The sequence below is a fragment of the Dermacentor albipictus genome, chromosome 1 (assembly GCF_038994185.2).
Source record: "Dermacentor albipictus isolate Rhodes 1998 colony chromosome 1, USDA_Dalb.pri_finalv2, whole genome shotgun sequence".
Lineage (NCBI taxonomy): Eukaryota > Metazoa > Arthropoda > Arachnida > Ixodida > Ixodidae > Dermacentor > Dermacentor albipictus.
Window position 1 is genome coordinate 395,189,265 of NC_091821.1, and position 24,326 is coordinate 395,213,590.

The window sequence follows — 24,326 nt, forward strand, 5'->3', positions numbered from 1 at the left end:
GCCAGCATTTCTTGTCAAGGCTCGCTTATTTGAGCACGCTTTGCGCATTCGTTCCTAGTCCCGTGCAACGTCACTTCAAGCGGTTCAAGTCAATTTCCACGGATGCGTAATGTTATACGACATGCCTTGCTCGTTTACGCTGACAGAGATAAAGGTAATCCACTTGGAAGCGTATAGCCAGAGGCTATCGTCGCGATCACTAAAAAAAACGCATTGACTAGATGATGGTTGCCGTCTATCAGCGTCATCTGCGCATGTGCGACATATGTGGCGCTCACTTTCGTCAAAATATACTGTGAGTGGCACAACACAGGCCAGCTGTCCCCGAGCACAGAGCGCTTTGGACTGCAAGGTAAGTCCAGCCGTCCGATCATTTAGGGACACCAGCTACATTGCGCGATGCGTGGGCACATAGGTGCCTGACGATCTTACACTTCAGTACGCTTCGTGAAACCGCGCTGGAAGAGGAGCACTCCGCACAGGGCGAGAAAAGCAACAGAGCACAGCGAAGCCGGTTCGAAGCTCAGTTTCTCCTCTAATACCAGGCAAAAAACAGACGCGTTGGCTTGCTCAATTGCAGCTTGACTTGCATCACGCCCGCGCAGCAGCGAATTTATTACTAACGGCTGTGGCAGATGATGTAAAGGGCCGCACGCCCACTGAACTTAAGACCGGCACCGTCTTGATTCTGCATTGCTGACGTGGAGATATTATTTTTTCACTGCAGCGACCCAACTTCTGCATGAGTTGTCGCGCTGTTGAAACTGACAAAGCCTATTAAATGTTCTTTGCTTTGTAAGTTGCCTTCACGCATTGCCTGTTTACGGCAGGAACACACACGTGCGTTCCCTTCGAAAGAGAGCAACCGAAATGATACAAATTTGGCAACGAGCTTCGGCACTAGCCTGTACTTGCATGGTCCTATACGTGCTTGGCTCCGATTCACTTAAGATGGAACACATATACATAGGCGATTGCCAGTTACAAAATATTTGTCGGCCACTGGCCTGAAATCAGTAGGGTTACAGGCATGGTGATGAGTAACCCGCTTTTTCCCCTGCCTTTTATTTTCCACAGTTTTCGTTACTCGAGGAAAGTTTTATTTTTCGTTTTTTTTCTAAGATTGACGTGCCTTCTCCAGGAATTTCCGCATAGGTGTTGCAACGTCATTGTTCATTTGCCCCGAAGCATCCGATTCTGCCTTGGGAAATGCGACAGACATAACACGCTGCAGTGACACGGTGTCCCCCCTGGGTATTCTGATCGATAGATTTACACGAAGGACAAGGTCACTGTTTTGGCTCGCGTACACGGCGTTATATGACAGTCCGCTTTCCAGATTTTGCGTTGACCACGCGGAGCTGCGCCCGCCGCGGTGGCTGAGCGGTTATGGTGTTGCACTGTTAATTAAGCGCGAGGTTGAGGGATCAAATCTCGGTCGCGGCGGCCGCGTTTCGGTGGGGGCTAAATGCAAAGACGCCCGTTTCCCATGCATTGGAGGCACGTTAAAGATCCCCTGGGGGTCAAAATTAGTCCAGAGTCCACCCACTACAACGTACCTGCAAACCTACAAACCCCCCAGAATTTAATAATAAAAGAAAGAACGCTGAGCTGCCGACCACACCATCTCGACATGTCAACTGATATTATCACCGCCGGGTCCGGCACGAGCTTTGCAGCGGAGCGCGTACCTCTCGAGTAAAAAGTGTTTTGCCTGCAAAATGAGCAGCTTTCTTGCTTTTTTTTTTCATGACGAAAATGCTTCCAGTGAGTTATTTCGCTTCAAGACGTAGTAGTTGCAACGTATACTGCGATACAGAAAATTCTAGCCTGATCACTGGTGTTTTGAATAGTAGTATGATTGCTCAGGCAAATTTTTTAGAATTGTTGAGTAATTTCAAAGAAGCACCTCAAAAAGCACGAATGAAAGTAATAATTTTCTAGTTTAATATAGGTGCAGAGAGTAAAAAGAAATATAAAATATATAAAATACACACCTGCTTCCTAGCTCCCAAATTTTGTAAGTCCGATCCCCCAAGAACATGAAGGTTTGTTGGCGTTGATACTAGCCATAGGGAAGCGCATGCTATGTGGGAAAGCCGTAACTTCGCAGTGCGAAAACAAGTTCTTTTTGTACAGGGAAAATTTTTTGTTTTCACTCACAGCAGCAGGGGCCTGGTTCGTCTTTTAGTGCATTCTTTCGGCTCGTGACGCAATGGTTGTCATACCAGGGAGCATGTAGAAGCGTCGCCATACTTTATTATTGCGTTCTATCAGCTTTACTGTGCAAGCATGGTAGTCTAGTGTGCGTTCAACTGGCACTGGAGCTTCCACATGTTGTGTTCAGTTCCTGTACATTGCTGTACAGTAATGCAGAGAGTTGCATGATATCGTACAGTAACAAATAAGGGCGCTCACCCAGACAGTGCCCAAAATGTGAAATTACGCAGCTATTCAAGCTTCGGTCGATGGCTGGTCTGAAATCGACTGCGTGTTTCTGTGAGAGTGAAAACCCCACATGACTGGAAAGCTTGCTCGTGACAGTTTCAGTTTGCACATACGCGATTGAAGGATTGGTGGATAACAGCAACACACCTGAGGGAAAATAAGGTTGTTCTTGATATTAAGCGAAACCAATTATCAAAATAACACGTACTCACGTGTATGAACCGTCGCTCAAGACATCGATAAAACAGTCTGTGTGGGACCAGAAAATTGACAACCCGCTAGAAGCTTGTCTTCAGTGCTACTGTCATTTAAAATTATGTTGCCGAGTCTATCAAAGCGGAAATATTGCGTCTTTTCGTTGAAGTGCAAGGAGCACTGGAGGCTAGTTTCGACGGTACCTCCAGTCGAAGTTTTATTTTTGCAGATTCACCAATCTGCCGAAAATTGTCAAATCTCAGAAATAGTTAAGTTCAGTCGTCATTCAAGACTGATGTTGCTAGTAGAATTCTTCCTGTACTGTTTAACAACGCGTAAAAAAAAATCTGTTGATCAAATTGATCAACAGATTTAAAACAGTTAAGAGTTAAAACACAGTTATCGCCTAACAAATCTGGCGTGACCGACATACCTGAAATGGCATCCATGTTCACTTATTGACACGCATCTTCTCCGGCAGGTTTGACGCCAACAACAATGGCGTTTCGCTGGCTCCTACTCGTCGCCGCAGCGGCCACTGGTGAGCAACTACTCTACCCTATAAAGGTGCTCAGCAAGCACTTCATGTGACGTGCCTTGTCGGCGCGAGGCGAGCAACGTTCCGTCGAAGCATCCAGATGTTTACCGTGTTCTATCTGACTAAATGCTACCTAGTTCCCGTGCATGATCGAGCGAGCTAACGCTGTTGCGCACAGCGATGCCTGGACGGAACGTTCCGCCCAGCGAAGGGTAGACGGACCACGTGAAGCAATAACTTTTCTTCACCGAACTTCTTGCGTACCTTCCATAGCGTTGACTCCTGTGCATGGAACAGAGTATAAAGGCGTCGGCACTTTGGTCTTTAGATTTGTCCTGTTGCTCTCCTTTCCTTTTGCTCTTACTCCCCTCCTTCCTATCTTCCATTTCTGCGTTGCTGTCGCCTCCCTTCAGAAGAGTAGGCAGGCGTTGTGCCCCTTTCGGTGGCAGTTGCCAGCCTGCTCCTCGCTTCCCCTTTCCTGTTAACTGTGTATATGTGTATATGTGTGCAAAACAAATAATAATAATAATAATAATAATAATAATAATAATAATAATAATAATAATCGGCATAAAACACGTGAACACTTCCCACCCTTCCGGCGTTTCTTCTCACGCCTTGCGATGGCTGAAACACTCATTGACGCTCACAAACATCCGAATGCACAAGACGCTTCTATAAATCATTTTCGACTCCTTAGCGCGCACACTTGGCGACTAGCCCTTATAACGCAGTGGCTGGACGAATCTCGGCTTCCGTTCCGATGTGGCTAAAAATCGCAGCCCGATACCTGGCTTAGTTTGGTTTCGCTGATAGCGCAAACTGGGGGACCGCTCGTTCCGTGTATACCTCTCTGTGGCTACTTTCGCTTGTGATGCAGCACTCTGTAGCCTCAGCTTCTGTGCTGACCTAGTTTGTCTCACAATTTGAATAACCTTATATATAGTTTTTTCATACACTTTCATTTTCATAAATTTATCGTTTCCTCACTTTATTTATTAAGCACAAGTAATTTTCCCCTATGTTGTCCTTCCTGTCAGTGTTTGTTGGCTTCTTATGATATGACTAATAAAAAAACGAGCCACTCGGTGAATCCCCTTTCTCCTCGTTTATTAAACAACGAGGGTCTCGAATCCGGCAACATTGATGCCTTCAGGTAGCACGTATGGGTTTATTGGCCAGTCGCCTTCACCCAAAAAGATCACGTGCTCGTGACGTCTGCGACAGAAAGGACGTTCCACGTCCGCCGTCAAGGTCTGTGAGTGGTGGCGCTGGCTGACACTCCCAGGGTTCTACTAGGAAGCATAAATACCCAAGAAAGTGGATGGGGAAACGGCGCCGCGGTAGCTCAATTGGTAGAGCATCGCACGCGAAATGCGAAGGTTGTGGGATCGTTCCCCACCTGCGGCAAGTTGTTTTCCACATCCACTTTCATTTCCATTAATTTATCATTTCTTTATTTCGTTTATTAAGCACAAGTAATTTCCCCTACGTTGTCCTTGGTGTCAGTGTTTGTTGGCTTCTTATGATATGACTATATATATATATATATATATATATATATATATATATATATATATATATATATGTGTGTATATGTGTGTATATGTGTGTATATGTGTATATATGTATGAATGTATATATATATGTATATGTATGTATATATATATGTATATGTATGTATATATATATATATATATGTATATATATGTATATATGTATATATATATGTATATGTATATATATGTGTATATATATGTATATATATATGTATATTCTCATTTTGTTCAGCGTGCACGGACAGTTTGGGTGACTCCTACAATACTTACAAGTACCCTTGACAATTGGCTATTCATGCGCGCCAGAAGGCTTTAATTTGCGGCGATTGTGTATATATGTACGTTGCGCGGCGCAGTGATCTCCGTCATTCCGGCTGCACTGTCCGTCGGCGGAAATGGGGACTGTGCGCTCCAGGACGGCGTAATGTGCGACGTCATCACGAACGCCGCCACCGTTGAGTTCACGAGGAACTTCTACATATGGAACTCGTCGTGGTGGTTCTGGCCAGAGTTCCACGCCGGCCGCATCATAGGCCTAGGCAAGGAACTGCGGCAGTTCGGCGGCTGCGCCTTGGATATCGGTGACGCGGCAGTCGCCACGTGTGACGTGAGCCACGTGGTGCTCAGGCTACGCTACCATTGGCGCGTGGGAGTCAAGGACCCGAGACTGGACGAGCACCGCCAGCAGAGCAATCCGCTGCTCTTGATCAACGCAGGGACCATGACGGCTACCATGGTCGGAGGACCGATTCGGATGACGCTGGAGAAAGATCCTGGTGAGTGTTCCACTTCCGATGGTCCTACGTTTCGTGGTGCACAGAACTCTTGCACAGCTATGTTTGCGTCAGGCACGCGAGGTCCTCAACCGACATAAGGTAGCACATGCTTCCGAAGTAGTGGAGGACCTATACATGTAGTTGTAGTGGCGTTGCAACATGTGTCCATATTCTCTGGCGTTTACGTGGACGAACGCTTATGGAGTACCTCAGCTCTCGGCTACGATGGCACGTTTCTCGATGCGTGGAGCGCGTATGCCTACACTGGAGCAGTAACCCTGTGACAAATCCATGCTGTAGTTTTCAACAACTGAAGGCGACGCCTACCCCTCAAGGAAACGGTCACTACAAGCATTTACACTGCCACTATAAATTATCCTGTTACAAGATGACAGCCACCCCCACCCAGCCAGTCAAGAACTTTATTGAGGTCCTGAGGGGGTTTAAGCTGTTGGAGATCGCACGCGGGGAACTCAGACCACAGGAAAATTCTGCATGCAGCATCAACATATCAATACACGAAATTCTTTTAGATGTTTATTCCTCTGTTTAGGCCGTTAAAAATCTTTTTTACTAGAATAAGCGTGAGATGGTTACTTTGACGGGGCCCTGGAGACCCTATTTTCAGCATCTATCCGTGGTATCAAAACAAAACGAAAGCAGTGGTGAAATAGGGGCGGGGGGGAGGGGTTGAGTGAGGGAGTGAAACAACTTTATTTGGTCTACAATAGACGCGAGCAAACTCAACGTCACCTGGCTAGGCTCACTTGGGGACCGTCAGGTGAAACCTGACGGCCCTCTCGCGAGCCCTCTAGACTGCCAGGATTTCAGAGGTCTGGTCCTGGGCCCTAATGGGCTTCATAATTTCCTCTTGGGTGAAAGAGGGACCGGCAGAGGCGCAGCCCCACACAACATGCTCGAAGTCCACATAACTACCACACAGAGGGCAGTCCGGACTTGGGAACCGTTCGGGGTACATTGTGTGCAGCGGCGCGGGATTCGGGTATGTGGGAGGTAACCAAACTATGAGTTGATTGTCAGGGCCCGTGTTGTCTTCCGTTAGTCCTCTTATCTGCGCTGTTTCTTCGGTATTTCGATATAAATGCACATTCCCCAAATAATCACTCTTGAAAGCATATTTATTTGTTTATTTTATTCTTACCTCAAATACCCCATTAGGGGTTTTACATGAGGGGTGGGCATATTTAGGTCGTATGTTGTATGTATGTTGCATCACTTGCATGCTTCAGCTTTTTTTTGCACCCCTTTGAATGCAGCATTCTCTGAATGCTAAAACATTGCGGCAACACCTCCTTGCTCTTCTTTTCTTCACAGAAAACAACCACTTCCTTGCTAAAGAGATCGACTTGGGCAAGTTTGAGATCAAGAACTTGGCCTTCAGCAACGCCACCGTCACCTGGGAAGGAAAACAAGTGGACACGAACGATGCGGTGTTTCAGAGTAGGCTCCGGGAACTGCTTGAGTACGTGCTCTACAAGTACTTCAAGGACATGATTTCATGATTTTTAACAAGGCGGTCGTGTCCTTGGAGCCCTAAATCGTGGATTTTTTTGTCCTTCTACTTTGTTGCCCACAAAACCCGATAACATAACCGAATAAATTTCTTACGTTCCAAGTACCTTGGATGCCATGGAGTACCTATATATTCAATGACGTACACCCGTGAGCAAAAGTATACGGACCAGAGGGTCGCCGAAAAAAAGAATTTCTTCGTAATTAACATGCATAAATGGAAACTGATGCGTGCACTAGAAAATTCGTAATACCAAGTTTGGACTGCAGTCTCGAATTTCGAGTTTCATCAACTGACAGAGCAGAAAATAAGTTTTATCGCGCGATCCCTGGTCCGTATACTTTTGCTCACGGGTGTACATGTCGGATGCACTGACGGGTATGTACGTACACCGCTCCAATCTCGATATTTCGCCAACTATGTCCTCGTTTTGACACAGTAGAATGAGAAGGCCCGCGCCTGTTTTCGGCGCACGTTGCAACGGTCCATTCCAACTGCACTGTTGTTCCGCAGCTAGTAATCGATCCCGCACGTGTACGTGTACTACAATCATGTGCAAGAAATTAAGACACAATAAGAAAACTGGCTCTTCAGCCCGAAGGGCGAAGCACAGAAAACGACTGCGAGGCATAGAGTTGAGCCAGAGTGACTCGCACGGTGTGCTAACACGCCGAGGTGATAATGCGATGCCGCAGTGTGAGCGCCCTGGCAGATACCAGGCTTGTCGCAACGTTGGTGCGATGGAGAACACCGGCGTAACCGGCTTCGCACATCGAAGGTGCACGAGGTGAGAACGAGGGAAAATCTTCGGCGTTTTTCAGTGCCGGTCAACAAAAAAAATGTTACATAAATTTGGCTTGACGTTTACTGTTCGTTCTTCTCAGACCAGTGTGTGCACCACCGTCTGGTATGAGCACAGCTGGAGCACGTACTATCCTGTACATTGTCGAATTCCACCATATTGTCAAATTGTGTAATGGCGGCATTTTTAGCCAGTCGAAGAGACCGCACAGAGGCTGACATGTTGGCGAAATCAACCATATGGCATAATTTGTCAGCGTTTAGAATAGCAGTTTCACTATCTTATAGAGGGAAATCTCGCACCGCCGTCTATCGGAGTTTTCTAACGAGCGCTGTGCCGTCATGGGGATGACGGTATAAGTGTGCGAGGCTTGTGTCGGCTGGCGTATTACGAGGCTTCGTCTAAAACGTGGATATGGCTATACACAAATAATGCGTTCTTAAATTAAAATCTTCATAAAGGGAGGGAGGAGACAAAGGAGAGGAAAGACAGGGAGGTTAGCCAGTGTAAGTACCGGCTGGCTACCCTGTGCTGGGGAAAGGGGTAAAGGGAATGAAAGGAGAAAGAAGAAGAAGAGGGAAAAAAAAGAAAATTCGCACAGTAACGTGAAACTACGCTCTACAACGTTCAAAGGCGGTCGCACAGTTCGCACGTCCTTAAAAACTTCATAAAAGCCCTTAAGGCCTTGAGTGCCGAAGCCCGTCTGGACCAATGTCCTAGAGCTTTTTCCTCTGTAAAGGGGCGATTGTCCAGTTTTGCGAGAGCGGTCACGAGCACTGTTCTTCGCACTGCGTAACGGGGACAGTCACAAAGGAGGTGTTCAATCGTCTCCTCGCAGCCGCAGGTGTCACAAGTAGGGCTGTCGGCCATTCCAATGCGGAATGAATATGAGTTCGTGAATGCCACGCCGAGCCACAGGCGGCACAGAAGTGTTGCTTCCACTCGTGGCAACCCTGGTGGTAGGCGGAGTTGCAGACGTGGATCCAATTTGTGGAGACGTGCGTTCGTGAATTCACTGGTGTTCCACAGATTCTGTGTAAGCTCGCGGGTGAGGGAGCGAAGACTTGTGGCTGCATCTGTCCTTGACAGCGGTATGGGTATAATCTGGGCGCCATCATGAGCCGGCCGGGCAGCGTCATCCGCACTGTCATTTCCTGAAATTCCACAGTGACCCGGTATCCACTGGTAGATGATGTTGTGTCTCTTGTTGATTGCGTCATGGTGGAGTAGTCGGATGTCTGCTACTAGTTGCTTATTTGGTCCATGGTTGAAAGGGGACATCAGACACTGAAGAGCTGCCTTTGAGTCACTTAAGATGGACCATGAATGTGATGATTTCTGAACAATAAACTCCAGAGCAGCACGGATAGCTGCGAGTTCTGCAGCTGTCGATGATGTAATGTGAGATGTCTTGAACTTGAGGGTGACGCACTCTGTGGGAATCACCACTGCTCCAGCTGAACTATTATAGGATACAGAACCGTCTGTGTAAACGTGGATGCGTCCTCTGTTTGCGACATGGATGCGACGTGGATGCGACATCTCTGGTTTCCTTTTGATACCGGGAATAACAAGAAGAGCCTGGAGTGAATGGAGGCACCACAGCGGTTGAGATTGTCGTGCTGCAGGCGTGAAGTTTGACGGTAAAGTTCCATGGTTGGCGGCAATAATCTTGCTAAACGCTGAACGAGGTCGAGCGGCAGGAAGGGAGGCGAGATGATGCGATGGAAGTCGGGCGAAGTGCCTGATATGCATCCTTAAAGTGTCGACTTGAAGATACGTGTTGATGGGGTGGTCATGCGCGATGGCTATTGTTGCTGCCGTGGACGCACATCTGGGAAGACCAAGGCAAATTCGCAGAGCTTGAGCTTGTACAGATTGGAGGGCACGGAGGTTGGTCTTACCGGTCCCTCCCAGTACAGGTAAGCTATAGCGCAGGAGACCGAGGAACAGTGCGTTGTAGAGTTGGAGCATCGCACTCACAGACGCACCCCATGACTTTCCCGCAAGAAATCTGAGCACGTGGGTTATCATGACTAATTTCCTTTTTAGGTAGGAGATATGAGGACTCCAGGAAAGGTCTCGGTCGATTATTACCCCTAGAAAGCGGTGCGTCTTCTCGTAGGCGACTGGCTGTGCATTAATTCTTCATAAAAGGTTTTCATGCAACCATGCTACATTTTTTCAACAAAGTTTGCTCACCCACAATGCATAATTCAGCGAAGAGACGCAATAACAGACGATAAACTGTTCCAAAGGGAGCGCAAATATTGTCTGTCCAACTTTAGACGCCCGCTGATATTTGTTTTTACGTTTCGTATATAATCGTACATCCGTGATCCAATCAAAAGTCCTCGTATTTAAACAAAACGCGTTCTCGTGTAATAATGAAGTTGAAACAGATCTTTGCGTGCTGCTTTGGTAGGAAATTATTCATTGTGACACACGGATCAGTGCTAGCCAGGTGCGTCTTCAAGGTGTCCTGGCTCTCCGAGAGCGATGCCAACCCGAAGTCATCATATACCGGCATTTCTATGCATACATCGCAGCAGCGTCGGATGTCCCTCTAGGTAATGTAGTGAAAAACGCTGTGCAGGATGGCACTCCTGCCTTGCAGGAACGGTGATACGTGCGCACAGTGCTCGTACCAGCAGCGGAAGCCAGAACGCTGCAGCGCCGGCTCCGGAAGGGCCGATTGAGCGTAGCGCGATGGTGCGTGCGCTTGGCTTCGTCGCTTTTGCAGCCAAACTCGCTGAGCGTCTCTAGAAGCCTGGCTCTCCCCGAGCTCAAGCACGTTTCTTTCTCTCTCACTCCCCATTACCCTCCCCACGTGTAGGGTAGCAAACTGGACTCAGTCGGGTTAACCTCCCTGCCTTCTCTTCCCTTTCTCTCCCTCTCTCAAGCGCGTTCATACCATGAGCACGGCGGTGGAAGACATCGCGATGGCAAGGTCCATCTAAATAGGTCGCGAAGCTTGCTACGAAAAGCGTGCCAAGACCTATCGCTAAGGATATCAGTTAGGGGTGCACGATTGAAGCGAGACTAGGTGAGGGGGGGGGGGGGACAAACACCGAAACTAGAGAACCTCTGTAAAAAAAATATGCTCTCAAATTTTTACTCATAATACTGGGAAAATAGGAAGAAGGTGGGAGATGGAAATTCAAGATGATTAAAACGTAAACAAGGTGAAAGCAGGAGCCAACGTTTCGACAAGTAGACTTGTCTTGACTTGTGGACAGTATATATAGGTGGGGTTCTTTTAAAGGGGAGAGGGCGTAAGACGGGTGGGTGCGGCAATAAGCGAAGGTGTGTTAGCGGCGAGGGTGTAGAATTGAGAATAAAGGAGTGCTGTGCACAAGGCCAGTGACACGGCCATCTGTCAATCACGTGTCAATGGCCGTGTGTCAGCCGGCGTGTCAACGGCGTGCATGGAACCCTTCTATTACCTACCTGTTTCGCTAATGGACGTGAGCTATTGTGTCTCTGAGAGAGATAACAGAAGGAGCAGCAGAAACCGTTACCCGGGAAAAAGATAATGAAATAGAATGAAATAAATAAATAAAAAGGGAAAGAAAGGGGGAAGAAACTAAGCAATCAAACTAAGTAATGTTGTCTATAGCTTGAAATTTAGCATATGGAATAGTTTCTAAAGCTCCCTTTGAAACGTTTATGCCTGTTGGTTGCTATGTCTTGAACTCGTGGATGAGGTATCATTCTGTGTATTCTTTCTTGTTCAGAACGGAAATTTGACTGCAAGATGCAGAGTTTAAGTTCATCAATGTTATTACGTGGTTGGTTGACATGGCGATGGCTTTGAGAGCTCTTTAGCTGTGTCCGCGCGATGTACGTTTAATCTGATGTTCAGTGATTTTCCCGTTTCACCGATCTATCGTTTCTTACAGAAAGAACATTCAAGCACATAAATCTCATCCGAACTTGTACAAGTAAAGCTAGATTTGACTTAATAATAATAATATATGAGGTTTTACGTGCCAAAACCACTTTCTGATTATGAGGCACGCCGTAGTGGGGGACTCCGGAAATTTTGACCACCTGGGGTTCTTTAACGTGCACCTAAATCTAAGTACACGGGTGTTTTCGCATTTCGCCCCCATCGAAATGCGGCCGCCGTGGCCGGGATTCGATCCCGCGGCCTCGTGCTCAGCAGCCTAACACCATAGCCACTGAGCAACCACGGCGGGTTGATTTGACTTCGTGCGTATAACTATTTGCAGTGCTTTCAATTTTAACCTAAGTTTGAAGATGCTGCAGGTTTTGCACCTGGGGCGACAACATGCTCTTAATACGGAGAAATGATGTTGGCTGACTTTTGTGTGCACTAACATGTCTTTAAAGTTCCTGTTGCGGCGATAGGTAAGCCTCGGTACATTCGAGAACGCTTTTCTCAGACGCTCGTTATACTTGATAATATTGGGTGGTATTTTCGTTGGATGTTGTTTATGTTTCAGGATGCATTAGAATATTTTGTCATAAAGGCTGGCGGTCTGTCAGATTCTGGTGTACGCTGTTTCTTCGCCAATTCAGACTGTCTCTCCTATCTTGACGCGACACCAGGATTGGAGAGACAGTGGGAATCAGCGAAGCAACAGCCTACATCAGAATCTGACAGACCGCCAGCCTTTATGACAAAACATTCTAGCTATTATGTGCGCAGTGGCGTTGCTCACTTGAACGCGGCGGCATGCGGGGGGGGGGGGGGGGGGGTTCGTTCACGTTCTTTTCATTTTTATTTCCTTGCGTGTTTGTTCAATGTGTGGCGTGCGCTTCACTTCAAATTTTGCCTGACCGAGCGCACTGCATTTTTTGTTATCGTGCAAATTCGCGCTGCGGCATCCGACGCGCTTGTCTTGTCGTGACGATAAATTCGGAACACCCCGCGAAGAAACCATCGCACTATGTTCGTTTACTCTCCGTAACACAGGCTGCGAATGTCTGACGGGGAGCAAAATTAGTAAGTGGAATGTTTCCTAAATGAGGGGCAATGCTGTCTTTTCTTATAACTGTTGGATATGACTACATGGTGTCGCAAGGAATTACGAATGATTCTGTGAAAAGGACTCGCATAGGTTGCTGCGCAGAACGACTGTGTGCTGGACATGTTACTTTTCGTCCATTGAAACATGTTGTTTTGTCAGTTATATTAGTTTCAATATTCTAGACTAATAAAAGTTGATTTTGAAAGCTCTTCGAGTGTGTCATTTATTTCCACCCGATCCGCTCACCTTCCTACGGAAGCTACTGGAGCGATTGGCGTCAATAACAGCCTAATTGCGCCTACATTAACACATACGCCCCTCCTACTAGTTAAAGGACACGCTGGCGCTTCAACTAACGCGACTCGCAAGGTTGGCTCCGCCTCAAAAAAATATCTAATAACTGCTGTCGTAGCGACCGTAATGCCCGACACTAAAGAAATTCAACATTCGCACCGAGCAGCATAAGATTTTGACGTCACTGCCATTTCCGGTTGTGACGTCGCTTTTCTATATTTTATTTTTTGCTTGATGTTAGTTGTCCCTGCGATACGTAGATGACGATGGTTAGAACTAGCCCCATTTCCTTGAAATGGTGGGCTTCTATGAAAGCTTCGCTACCAGTTTGCATATACCTTGGCGAAGGCGCTGCGAGTGCCTGTGAATATAATTGGGGCCGCAAAAAAAAAATACAAATCGGTTTTCTCTCTTCTGGTACTTCAGTCGACTTTTAAAGGCGTCATAACTTTAATTTTTTTACAGCCGTCCATAGATATCGGTCCGTTAAGATCTAACGACATCCTTTCCAAAACGGTGTGTGCTTTGCTCGTCAGCCTGATAACTAAGATGGCAAATACACGTGTCTGCAATAGATACCAAGTAGTTCTCACGGTTTCGGGCCCTTAGTATAGTGCGTGCTCGCAAGCTTCGCTAGACGCGTCGCGGAAAAAGAAAGTGTGTGTGAACGTGCGTTTCTTGCGACACTTGTCATAAGATTTCCACGGAACGCCTCTGGTGTTGGGACCCCTGTGAACCTGTACTTGTTCGCTTCCTGATGCGTTGAAGCCGCGGCTGCTGCGACGTCAAGAGCGATGAATTTTTATTTGTTCCTTGTGATCTCTGGAGCCACAACCGGTGAGTGACTCGTGCTACTGTTCATCCGAATTTAAATATGCAAAAGACAAGCAGTGCGTAGTATTGTGCTATACGTTCCCTGCGTCATGCGAGGTTCCTGGCCAGAGCTACCGCCGGGGCATCTTCGACGCTCTCGAGAGACCTGATGTGTTTAACGCTACCAGTCATTATCGTCCATTAATTTAGCGGTTTAACCTTGTGCAGAATCCGGTGACGTAGGTTTGTCGCCAACATTTCCAAGCTACAGTGAATAACGTAATTCGTGTCTCCCTTGCTAACCAGCTTTGAAACTAGAAAATCGGTTGGACAAGGCTCGTACTCAACCAGCGAACATTCGTGATAACAGGGTAAATGATCTATTTACTTCACGCACGCAATGTGTAACAAATCATGTACAAAAGCAAGCAAGGAAGAAGCAGTTTAAATTATGCTCTGATGTCCCTTGAACTATGCACTGAAGGGTGTTCCAGCGAACGCTTTCAAAAATCTTTAAAAGTTGTTTGTGCCAGATATCACAATTTTAGTTCATGAGCTCGTCCACTCGAAGCGGCGCACAGAGCGAAAGAGAGAAATAGAAGACAGGAAAGGCAGGGAGCGGCGGGCAATATCTGCACAAACAATTTAGATACAAAGTCGACTAATTAATAAAAAAATACTAAATAAGTTTTTTTAACTAAAGGTTAGCTAAATGTTAATTAATGAATTCTTGTTAATAATTCAATTGAGGATTTCATTTTGTTGTGCAAGTAGTGTAGACCGGCTCATAAACTAGAATTGAGCTATCTGCCACAGGCAAGCTTTAAAAAATTTTGAAAGTATTCGCTGAAACACCTTAGTATATACCTATATACAGGATGCCCCACATAACTTCAGTCCAGAACTTAAAAATGAAAGGCGCGTCGGAAGTGAATTGAACCGAACGCATACCATTTTCAATAGCCTATAGACAACTTAGGCAATTACTTGTTTTCCCCATATTTCACTAATTGATTCCGTTTAGTTACCCAGTTTTTTTAATTATAGGCTGAGGACCCCAAGTATGGTACGCACATTTGTAGAGCACCTTCAGAAACCACCGATCGAGTTGTTTCCTTTACTATACGTCTCACGCAGTCCTTTTTTCAGGGTTGAAAAGAAAGCCCGTGAAATATGAAAAGAAGCCACGTGACGGAGCGCTTGCGCAGTGGTATCGTGCTGCTCTCAAGCGTGCGTTCGGTGAACAAGGTCGGCTCCCGTCGGATGACGGCGAAAATGCATGCTGCTGGCCGAGCGCTGCCGATGAGATAAAGAACGTCCTGCCGCTTCCTCGTCGCCAGTCACGATGCAGCCGACCTTGTTCACCTTGTCGTAAAGAGGGGTAAATATGATAGGGCTACACATTTACAAAGTAAATTCATTTCTTAAATGGTTTACTAAGACTGTCTGAATGAAATCCTTTTCGGTTAGTCTGACATTGCTTGCAGGTGGGGCGTTCCAATCCTCTACTGGCAATGACAGTCGCGACTCTCGATTCTTGTCTGTGTGGGCGAAAGTAGGCTTTATCCTGTGTTCGTGGTGAACGCGTGATGAGATACGGGCTGGCGGCCTAAAACGTTCGCGATAAGAATGCTAATATGCTTGGTTTAGAGCAAGTGGAAAAATTATAACAATGCAAGCTTTCTGCGCACGGCAATAACTGGAAGGTGAAGTAATCTTTTCAGCTGGGAGACTCTTTCGTGCCGCAAATATGAAGGCTGAATAAATCTGGCTGCTTCGTCCTAAACAGACTACCACAAAGTATAGTATTATTTGCGCAATGAGGGTGCCGAATAACTGACGTCGTTTAATGATAACCTAAATAGTGAACTGTATGCCTGTAGTCTAGTACCTCTAGCGGCCAATATGAACGGCTTCAAAGAAGTTCAAATCTTTAATAACTTTCCTAATAAATTTTATATGATCACGAAATGACAGTTTGATGTTAAGGATTACAGCTAGATATTTCATCGATGGCACTGTGTCAATGCTGCACTCATATATTCTGTAAGGTTGCCAGTCAGTGTTCAAAACTGAAGCGAATCTCACGTGATGATGATGATGAAAAACTTTGTTTATACCTCTTTAAAGAGAAGGGGGCAATGGAATAGAGAGTGGGGGGAGGAACTACTTGAAGTAGGCCTCCTTTATCCTCTCAGCCCACTCTAGGATGGCCTCCTGAAGATCGGGCCTGGAGCTGCGCAAGGCAGCCTCCCACTGCTCCTCACTAGATATTAAGTGCCAACATTAATGTGCGTCCGTCATGTGTTTCACTATTCGGTTAGGTTTCCTAAATCACTAATTTAATTTCGTCGCCTTTTGTTAATGTTTCTCGATACGTATGACGCAATCGTCTACAAAGATGCGTGTTCATGAAGTGAAGTTAGACTGTGTCATTGGTGATACACCTTCCTCATTGCTTACGGTAAATTCATGCATCCTGTCTGCGTGTCACCTGTATTATTCGTTCGCAGCGTATCTGCGAGCACAAATGAGGCTGCGCGCAGGCTCCTTGTAACGTAGTATACATTTTTTAAAAATATCGTGCGATGTCTCTTCAGCCTGGGAAAAAATTAAAACCATCAGACCTATCTACGGGGAAGTAAATCATTCGGATATTTCTTAATACTGTCATCAACCTCTCCACTGGATCATATCATTTCATTTAACTTTGAACCTTAAAAATGAGTTACATTTTGGTAATTATAGGTGTAAGCTTACAGTAAAAAATAGTTGGAGTTGCTCAAGAGGACCGTGAACAATACTGTGTTGGTTGCATTCTCGCAGCACCCAACTCGTTCATTTATTGTTCGGCACCCTCTCTTTGTTTCTTACCTCGGAAACACCCCGTATACGTATACTATGTACATCACAGTTGCGGCCGTGATTCCCGTGGCCCCTCTCATCAACGACAAAGTGGATCGAGTTCTTGAGGACGGCGTACTCTGCGACATCATCTCCAACGACGGATGCGTGGAGCCCATCAGCGACTTCTACATGTGGAACCAGTCGTGGTGGTTCTGGCCCGAGTTCTTCGATGGCGGCCTCTCGGGCCTGGGCAAGGGACTCCGGCGGTCCGGCGACTGCGCGTTCGAGCTGGGCAACGCGAGCTTCGCCACGTGCGAAATCGGCTTCTCGGACCTCTGGCTGCGCTACCAATGGCGCGTGAAAGTCAAGGACCGGAAGCTGCCGCAAGCAGACCAGCAAGACAATCCGCGGGCCGTCGTCGAGCTGGGATCCATGATGGCCACCGTGGCCGGAGGAACCATGCGAATGACACTGCAGAGGGAGCCCAGTGAGTGTGGCACGCACCAACGCGCGGTTTGCCTGTTTCCTGTAAGCAGGCTTTGCCGCTAGTATGAGTGGCACTAATCGAAGATGTCTGAACTCCCGCTGAAAAAAAAAAAATTAATTTTTTGGGGGTTATACGTGTCAAAACCACCATCTCATTATGACGGGGGTCTTATTGATTGACTCGGTCATTAATTTTGATCCCCCATGGTTTTTTAATGCGAACCTAATTAAAAGTCTGGACCTAATTAGTTAATTATTTAATTAACGTGGACCTACTTAAAAGTACACCGACACTTTCGCATTCCGCCGCGCGAACGTGTTGTTTTGTGTATATTTGCGGGAGTCGTTTAGTCGGCAGCTGTCCTGCGGGCACGCCTAGTACGTTACGCCTGTTGTCCAATGCAATGATAAATGAGTTGTCCACGCTGGGCGTGCGTATCGCGTTATTTATCATCTCATTCGACTTAAGTCACATGCTAGGCGTGACACCAGCAGTGATGCCAACCAATTTTTCAAGAAAACCCTACATGTCACACACAGATTTCGCTTTGACCTTTAATTTGTCCCTAATCAGTAGTTTCGAGTTCGAATGCCTAACTGCTCGACTACTTAAAATAGAATGAATTTCATCCAAAAATAACGGAGTTCCGAAATTAAAGACCGAACCTACAATGTAACTTGCACTGGCCACGTTTTCTAACGAGTGAAATTTCCTCTAACTTTCGCCACGAGCACTTTTCCAATTAGTCTAGCTATCATGGGCAAAATTCGCGCCTTTCAGGACATACGTTGTGTTTTGATTGATCGAGCGAGCAACATTTATAATCCGAACAGCTCCGATACTGTGTGAGGTACTTGAAGTCGTGTAGGTGGGCTGCCTTTGTGAGTTAAGGATAAAGGCGCAGAGTTCCTCGCGGCTGCGCTTTCTTAAAGCCCGTCCTGTTACAGCATCTCGTGCACACGTCTCATGGTGCGCTTTCGACAATGGTCGTACTCCATCGGCACAGCCAGCTTCCTTCTTTGTTAGAAACTCGGCATCTGGCGCATTTAAGGGATGCCGCGCCGATGATGGAATTGCCCATAGATGCTTGGAATGCTATACAAGCCCGCCAGCAACTAGCAGCCATCCTCTCGCCTTTCTACATAATCCCTCCAAAAATTGTTTCGTGTTGACATCGAGTTATAGCCTTCCGTAATCAAATGCGCCCACAACTACCCCGATTTTCGGGGACTCGCAATTTTCATACGGGAGAAACAGTGGGCCGAAAATGAAGCAACGTCAAAAAAGCAAACTCGGTTCACACTCAGGGTCCAATGTCGGTGGCGGCGCTTTTGCGCAGGATGCCTTAGAACAGGCACTTATAAAGAGAGATATAAGAGGAAAGAATAAGCATGTGCTTCCTGCGGCAAAGCTGGGGAAACGATGGAGCATGTTTCGTTAGAATGTGAGGATATCTGCCCAGCGGTCGGTTTAGGTACCACTGGCCTCCTTGAAGCCATTGGATTCAGCGAGAGCAGGGGGAAAGTAAACATGTCCGCAATAGAGATTAGTAAGGGGCGGTTGGAAGATTGGGGGAAGAAAAGCAGGGGAACGACAAACAGCTAACGGAGGCCTACAAAAACACAGCTCACAACAGGGGCTCAAAATCTTTGGTTATGGGAATTCATCGTTTTTTTTTTACTTTTCTTTATTCCCTTTTTAACATAGGCAGGACACTGAATGTGATAGCAAGAGCTCGGAGGTGCAATCCACCGCCCCGTTCCAAAGGGCACACGCTCGCACGCACGCGCACGCACGCACGCGCGCGCGCGCACGCACACACACGCACACACACGCACACACACGCACACACACGCACACACACGCGCACACGCGCGCACACGCGCACACACGCGCACACGCGCACACACGCGCACACACGCACACGCGCACACGCGCACACGCGCACACGCGCACACGCGCACACACACGCACACGCACACGCACACGCGCACACGCACACGCACACGCACACCTTTTCCAGCATCCCCAACGGTCAAACGCACGAATGGTCAATATGAAATTATGAACTGTATCGTAATGTTCTGTGAACAATGTGAACCTGCTTGGATTACAAAGAAAAGCCGACAACCTTACAGAATGAACTAACCACTTCTACTACTAAACAATACTAATAATTCCATACGCTTTTTTTTTCCACAAGGAAGCCTAAGCGCAAGCATCGCGCGTGATATTTGCTTTTGAAAATTTCCTAGGTTCATTAGCACCATTAAGTACAGCTAAACTGAACATCACCACTCGCCGTCTGTCGAGATAACTGAATATGTTTCGTTTTTGTGAGTTTTCACATCTGTTGGTTTTATGCTATTGCTTAAGTGTTCGGCCAATATGCACAGTTGTACTCGTACTAACCCTACAAATTCGAAACACCACTCCACGGCAAGGATAGTTAAAGAAACTTGTTCGCCTTTACTTCTGGCCATGGGGAATATTTATACAAAAGGAAAAATGATAAATAAATGATAACTTAGCTAAATGATTTATTATAGTTTTAATGATTCAGTGATTAATGCTTGCTGAACTATCAAGAACTGAAAACTCTCTCTCCAGCAGATCAAAGACTCTACCCTGCGCTTTGAGTTGTTTCGCGCCCTTAGATAAGTGTTTTCAGATATAAAGTTAAGCACAGCAAAAGTGACGCGTTAGGCTTTGTGGTGCTTAGGTACAATGATAAATCTGTCTACTTTGTTTTGACAATGCAGCAGGTGAGGCACGATCTACCTGCACTGCTCTGAAGGATACATGCGGTAAGTACATTAATCGCCTCTCCTGTGCAGATATGACTTCCTACTCAAAAATACACATCTAGTGTGTTCACTGCGTGTTCGTTAGACCAAGGGCAGCTGGCCCAATCAAATACGCCAACATCGTATACTGATTTCATCAAAAAGTTTCGAATTACCTCATAAGAGATGAAGCTGGGGAAGTGTGGGGTAGATCGGTTGGCCACCCTAGACGTGGGGCAGGGGAAAAGAGAGAGAAGGAAAGGTGATCAGTGTGCCCACCCGAAGATGACTGTTACTTCATTTAAGGCCGCTAACACTCGTATAGCCTATTTGTCTTGAATAAGCACACTAGCGCTTGGATAGGCTCCTTCCTGTGAGCACCAAAAGTTATTCAGGTCTCAAGCTATGCGACAACTTCGTGCTTTCTATTAATTGCCTGCAGATGACGGTAATTTCCGAGTCGAAAGTATCACGACGGGCCAGACCGAGATCAAGGAGGTGGTCTTTGGCAACTCAACCTTAAGGTGGCGAAGAAAGGAACTTGACACGAAGGAGCCAGATTTTCAGTGGCGGCTGCGGGACATGCTGGCCTTCTGGGTCACAGATTACTTCGAGACCATGACCTTCAAGGACATCTTCAACAAGGCGCTTACAACGCTGAAGCCGTGAGCCGCAGAAGAGTTTGTCCAGTTGAAAATAAAGGTGTTCTACAGCGTGTTAAGTACGGCTTTATTGGCTGCAACGCCATCGAGATGGAACGAATTTCAGATTTGTTACGTGAGAAATTCCAATAAATTATTACTTGTAATTAGTTACATTTTCTGGTAGTTTTCCATTTCGACAATTGCTTTTTGCCTCGCTGACGCTTACAGTTACTCAGTTACTCTTTGCAGAACCTCTCTCTTTATTTCCTCCTCTTTTGCAGTAAGCAATTGCACGTAACCAATACTGAAGAGACAAGCTGTAGCAGGAGAAGCAGCGTTAAGCATTTGGATGTTGCGGGAAGTACCGTAGAACGCCCGCGGCCTCGCCACGCAGCAGCCTCGTAGATGTGCACGTTCAAAATGGCAAACTGGGTGCTCATTATTCATTTCTCCCTTTTAATGCTCAACCGTATGTTGGCTGATGATGTTGGCGCTGCTAGACCCCATATCGATGACCACTGCAGACTTTGATGCCAGGGAATCATCAATGGACGGTATTTTGCAGCTTTTCATTGGCCTTACCGGTAGTTCCTTCCCCGAGACCCAGTAACCGGGAAATTCATGCGCTTTATAGAGGAGCCAGATGCGAGTGTCGCGGCATCGATTAATCATCATCTCGTTGGCAAGGTGCTCGTACGCTAGAACACCGTCCTTCCCTTCAGCGCGCGCACCTAGAGAGGTTTCAATGCCGTTGATGATGTCTTGACGAGAAAACGGAGAAAGATGAGCGACGAAAATCTTCACAGCAATTGTTAGGAAAGATAAACAGAACGCGAGGGGCCGCAGAGGACTCGCTGAAAGAGCTAGGCCAGCTCGTTCTATTAACTGTGTTTTAGCAACCTTAATAAATGTGTGTAGGAAAGCAACTTAGAAGTAATTGATTACTTTTTTAGTATTTTTTCAAGTGCTTTATTGTGGCAGTAACTGATCACTGTAACCAATTACATTCTTTAATGAAGTCATTGTAATAGTGTTTTCTTTTCTGTAGCCTGTAGGTGTCGGGAACAAATATACTCGCTAGCTCGTCAAATTGCTCCACTACCATGATGCGGAAAATTTCGCTTTAAAAAGCTTCGCTTGCTTTTGAACTTCTTATATGTCGGGAAACGCTGTTGTTCACCTTTCACAGAGCGAAACGACGGCCCTTAGAATCAAATGGAGGTAGTGAGGCAGCTTATCGCGGTTCTCCCTTAATTCGAGCTAAGCTTGCAAAAACTTTTTTGTATACACGTGACAAGCGGCAACAAGCTCACCAGCCTCCAACCTATCTCTCACGCTACATTGGCATGGCAACAGGACTAGAGCTTTTAGCTGTTCCTTTCTCGCTTTACCCACCACAGTGGGTGTGGCGTCAAGCTGCCGAGCACGAGGACGCGGGTTTGAATCCCGACCCTGGCGGCCACATTTCTGTGGGAACAAAATGCAAAAACGCTCGTGTACTTAGATTAGTCTCGCACGTTAAATGACTCCAGGTGGTGAAAATTAATCCGGAGCTCTCCCCTACGGCGTGCCGCCTCATAGTCCTATCGCGGTAGGTGAGCGGGCGTCTCCTCCTGTGGCCCGCCGTGGCTGCTCATGTCGTGTGCTGTCTTGGAGGTAATCGGTGACGGGTGCAAATATTGGTCGAGCCGCGATGGCCGGTGGCATCGTGTGCGCTGCCTTCTCGCGCGTCGATTGTTGGACGTCGCGTAATCTCGAATGTCTGAGAAGCGTTGAAGTTAGAGGCAGCACAAAGGCGTTACTCGCCGCTGCTGCCACTCATCACGCCATCGCATACTCCCGTTCCACACACAGCAGTCAACGCGGTGGAGACTAGAGAGACTTCTTGCCGCGGCTTCGCTCGCGCTTGGATATAGTTCGATGCTCTTTGACCACAATTGTGCGCCACTGTTTCTTTATATAGGCTCAGTATTGAATGAAACAAGTTTTAATCCTTAGAAACAAACAGTGTGGTACGCGGCTGCTAATGCGTGACTTTAGATCATTTCTATTTTTGTTGTTCTGTTCGGATTCTTCATTTGCAACCCGTTGTGAGAAGCCTCACGCGCATGCTTGTGCGAGCGAATGCTGGTTGCGCGCAGCGAAGCATAAACGGAATGCGCGTAGTGATAACTTTTCTTGCCCGATCTTCTTGCGTAGCTTCCACAGCGTTGACTGCTATGTATGGAACGGAGTATAGTGAGAGCGAGCGTTCGCGGCCGTCGAGCGAGATCTCGCCCTTGTTTGCCTTTGCGCGCGTGACGCATTGCTTTCTGATTTAAGTTGTAAGTGAACCTTTACTGCAATTCATACGGCCGACAAAACTACGAACCATTGTGCAGTTGTCTTATGCTTTGCTATCGTTTGTCAATGCTGCGTCATTCGAGCGACACTGGAACTTTATTTCTTACTTATCTATCTGAGAAAAATATTAAGACATATTTTCGACAGATTCCTTTTCTTCTCCTATATAATGCCTTTAAATGTCCTGGGAATACAAAATGAATCGACAGCAGCTTACCGTGCAGAAGGTTCATCAGATTTCACTAAAGGACGCAAGTGCCTGCACGCCAACGCAATTGTAGGAATGTAAAGATAGTGCTTCGCGCCGCGTGCATTTAACAGTAGTAATCTAGCCACGCAGCATATATAGAATAAAACATTTCACACAGGGGCCAGGGCCTGAATGTCGTTCAGCGGGAGTGGAGGGGTGGAGACGCTGTTTAGAAACCAGTAGAAATTCCCCCAACTCCGTTGGACTGCCTACGGTGAGGGATTCCTTTTTTTTTTGCTATCTCTGAAGAACCAAATTTTAGAAAACAAGAACTCACTAATGCAAGCCCGGTAGCGTGCACAATAACTTGTGACGATATGGAATCGTTGCAAGCTCACTGCGTGCCTTGAGATACAGCAATGAAATAGCGCACGCATCACCTGGTTTGTAAACAAATCTGCTTTTTTTTTCGATTGCGCTCGTCAGCGTATAGGCGGGCAAAAAATTATTACGACGCATCGCAAGAATAAAGTCAACGCAAATCCATCGAACTATCTTTGTGCCTCTGCTTGGCGAAAGCTTGTAGTTCAGCGTATACGCTAAACTACAAGCTTTCACCAAGCATAGGCACGAGGATACTCCAGTTCGTCTATACGGTTTTCGCGACTACGCGGAAATGCCTGAATAACGAAAATAAAACGCTTGCAGAACAGAATATCGTTTGTTTGTAGTTTTTCATCAATCGAAAGAACCTGTCGTACACCACAGAGCGTCACAAGTGTTGCGATTCTCCGGCACAGCCATCGCGCCGTCTAATCCAAGCTAGTCTGCCTCACTCGTTTCTTGACACCTCGCAAACGCGGGTGGTTCCGAAGTGTCCCGTGGTCGGTCGTCCACTGCAAGCGCAAATTGCCGCCAAAGCCAAGGAATACACGCACAACACTCCAAAACGCCCACAACAAGTTTGAGTGGCTAAGACAGTGGAGTTGAGCTGCTGTCAGTCATCGCCTTCTAAGACGAAACCGACAAACTCGGGTGAGGAAACCAAGCTGCTATATCTCGGAACCTGTAGC

General features: G+C 46.7%; 2 protein-coding genes across 3 annotated transcripts; both read left to right on the top strand.

The window, feature by feature from the left end:
• Window positions 1-490: 490 nt before the first annotated feature.
• LOC135913611 (uncharacterized) lies at window positions 491-7,155 on the top strand. The gene is made up of 4 exons (XM_065446136.1): window positions 491-514; window positions 3,125-3,184; window positions 5,097-5,516; window positions 6,852-7,155. The coding sequence occupies exons 2-4, from the start codon at window positions 3,142-3,144 to the stop codon at window positions 7,037-7,039; spliced, it is 651 nt and encodes a 216-aa protein (XP_065302208.1). The 5' UTR covers window positions 491-514; window positions 3,125-3,141; the 3' UTR covers window positions 7,040-7,155.
• A 6,446-nt stretch (window positions 7,156-13,601) lies between these two features.
• LOC135913614 (uncharacterized) lies at window positions 13,602-20,891 on the top strand. Of its 2 annotated transcripts, none has more exons than XM_065446161.1 (4): window positions 13,602-13,980; window positions 16,871-17,290; window positions 20,056-20,097; window positions 20,519-20,891. In XM_065446161.1, exons 1-4 carry the CDS (start codon window positions 13,938-13,940, stop codon window positions 20,743-20,745), a joined length of 732 nt encoding a protein of 243 aa, XP_065302233.1. In that variant the 5' UTR covers window positions 13,602-13,937; the 3' UTR covers window positions 20,746-20,891. The 2 variants fall into 2 exon arrangements, with proteins under 2 accessions (XP_065302233.1, XP_065302223.1); XM_065446151.1 differs by having other exon boundaries at window positions 13,616-13,980; window positions 20,053-20,097.
• The last annotated feature ends 3,435 nt before the right edge of the window (window positions 20,892-24,326 follow it).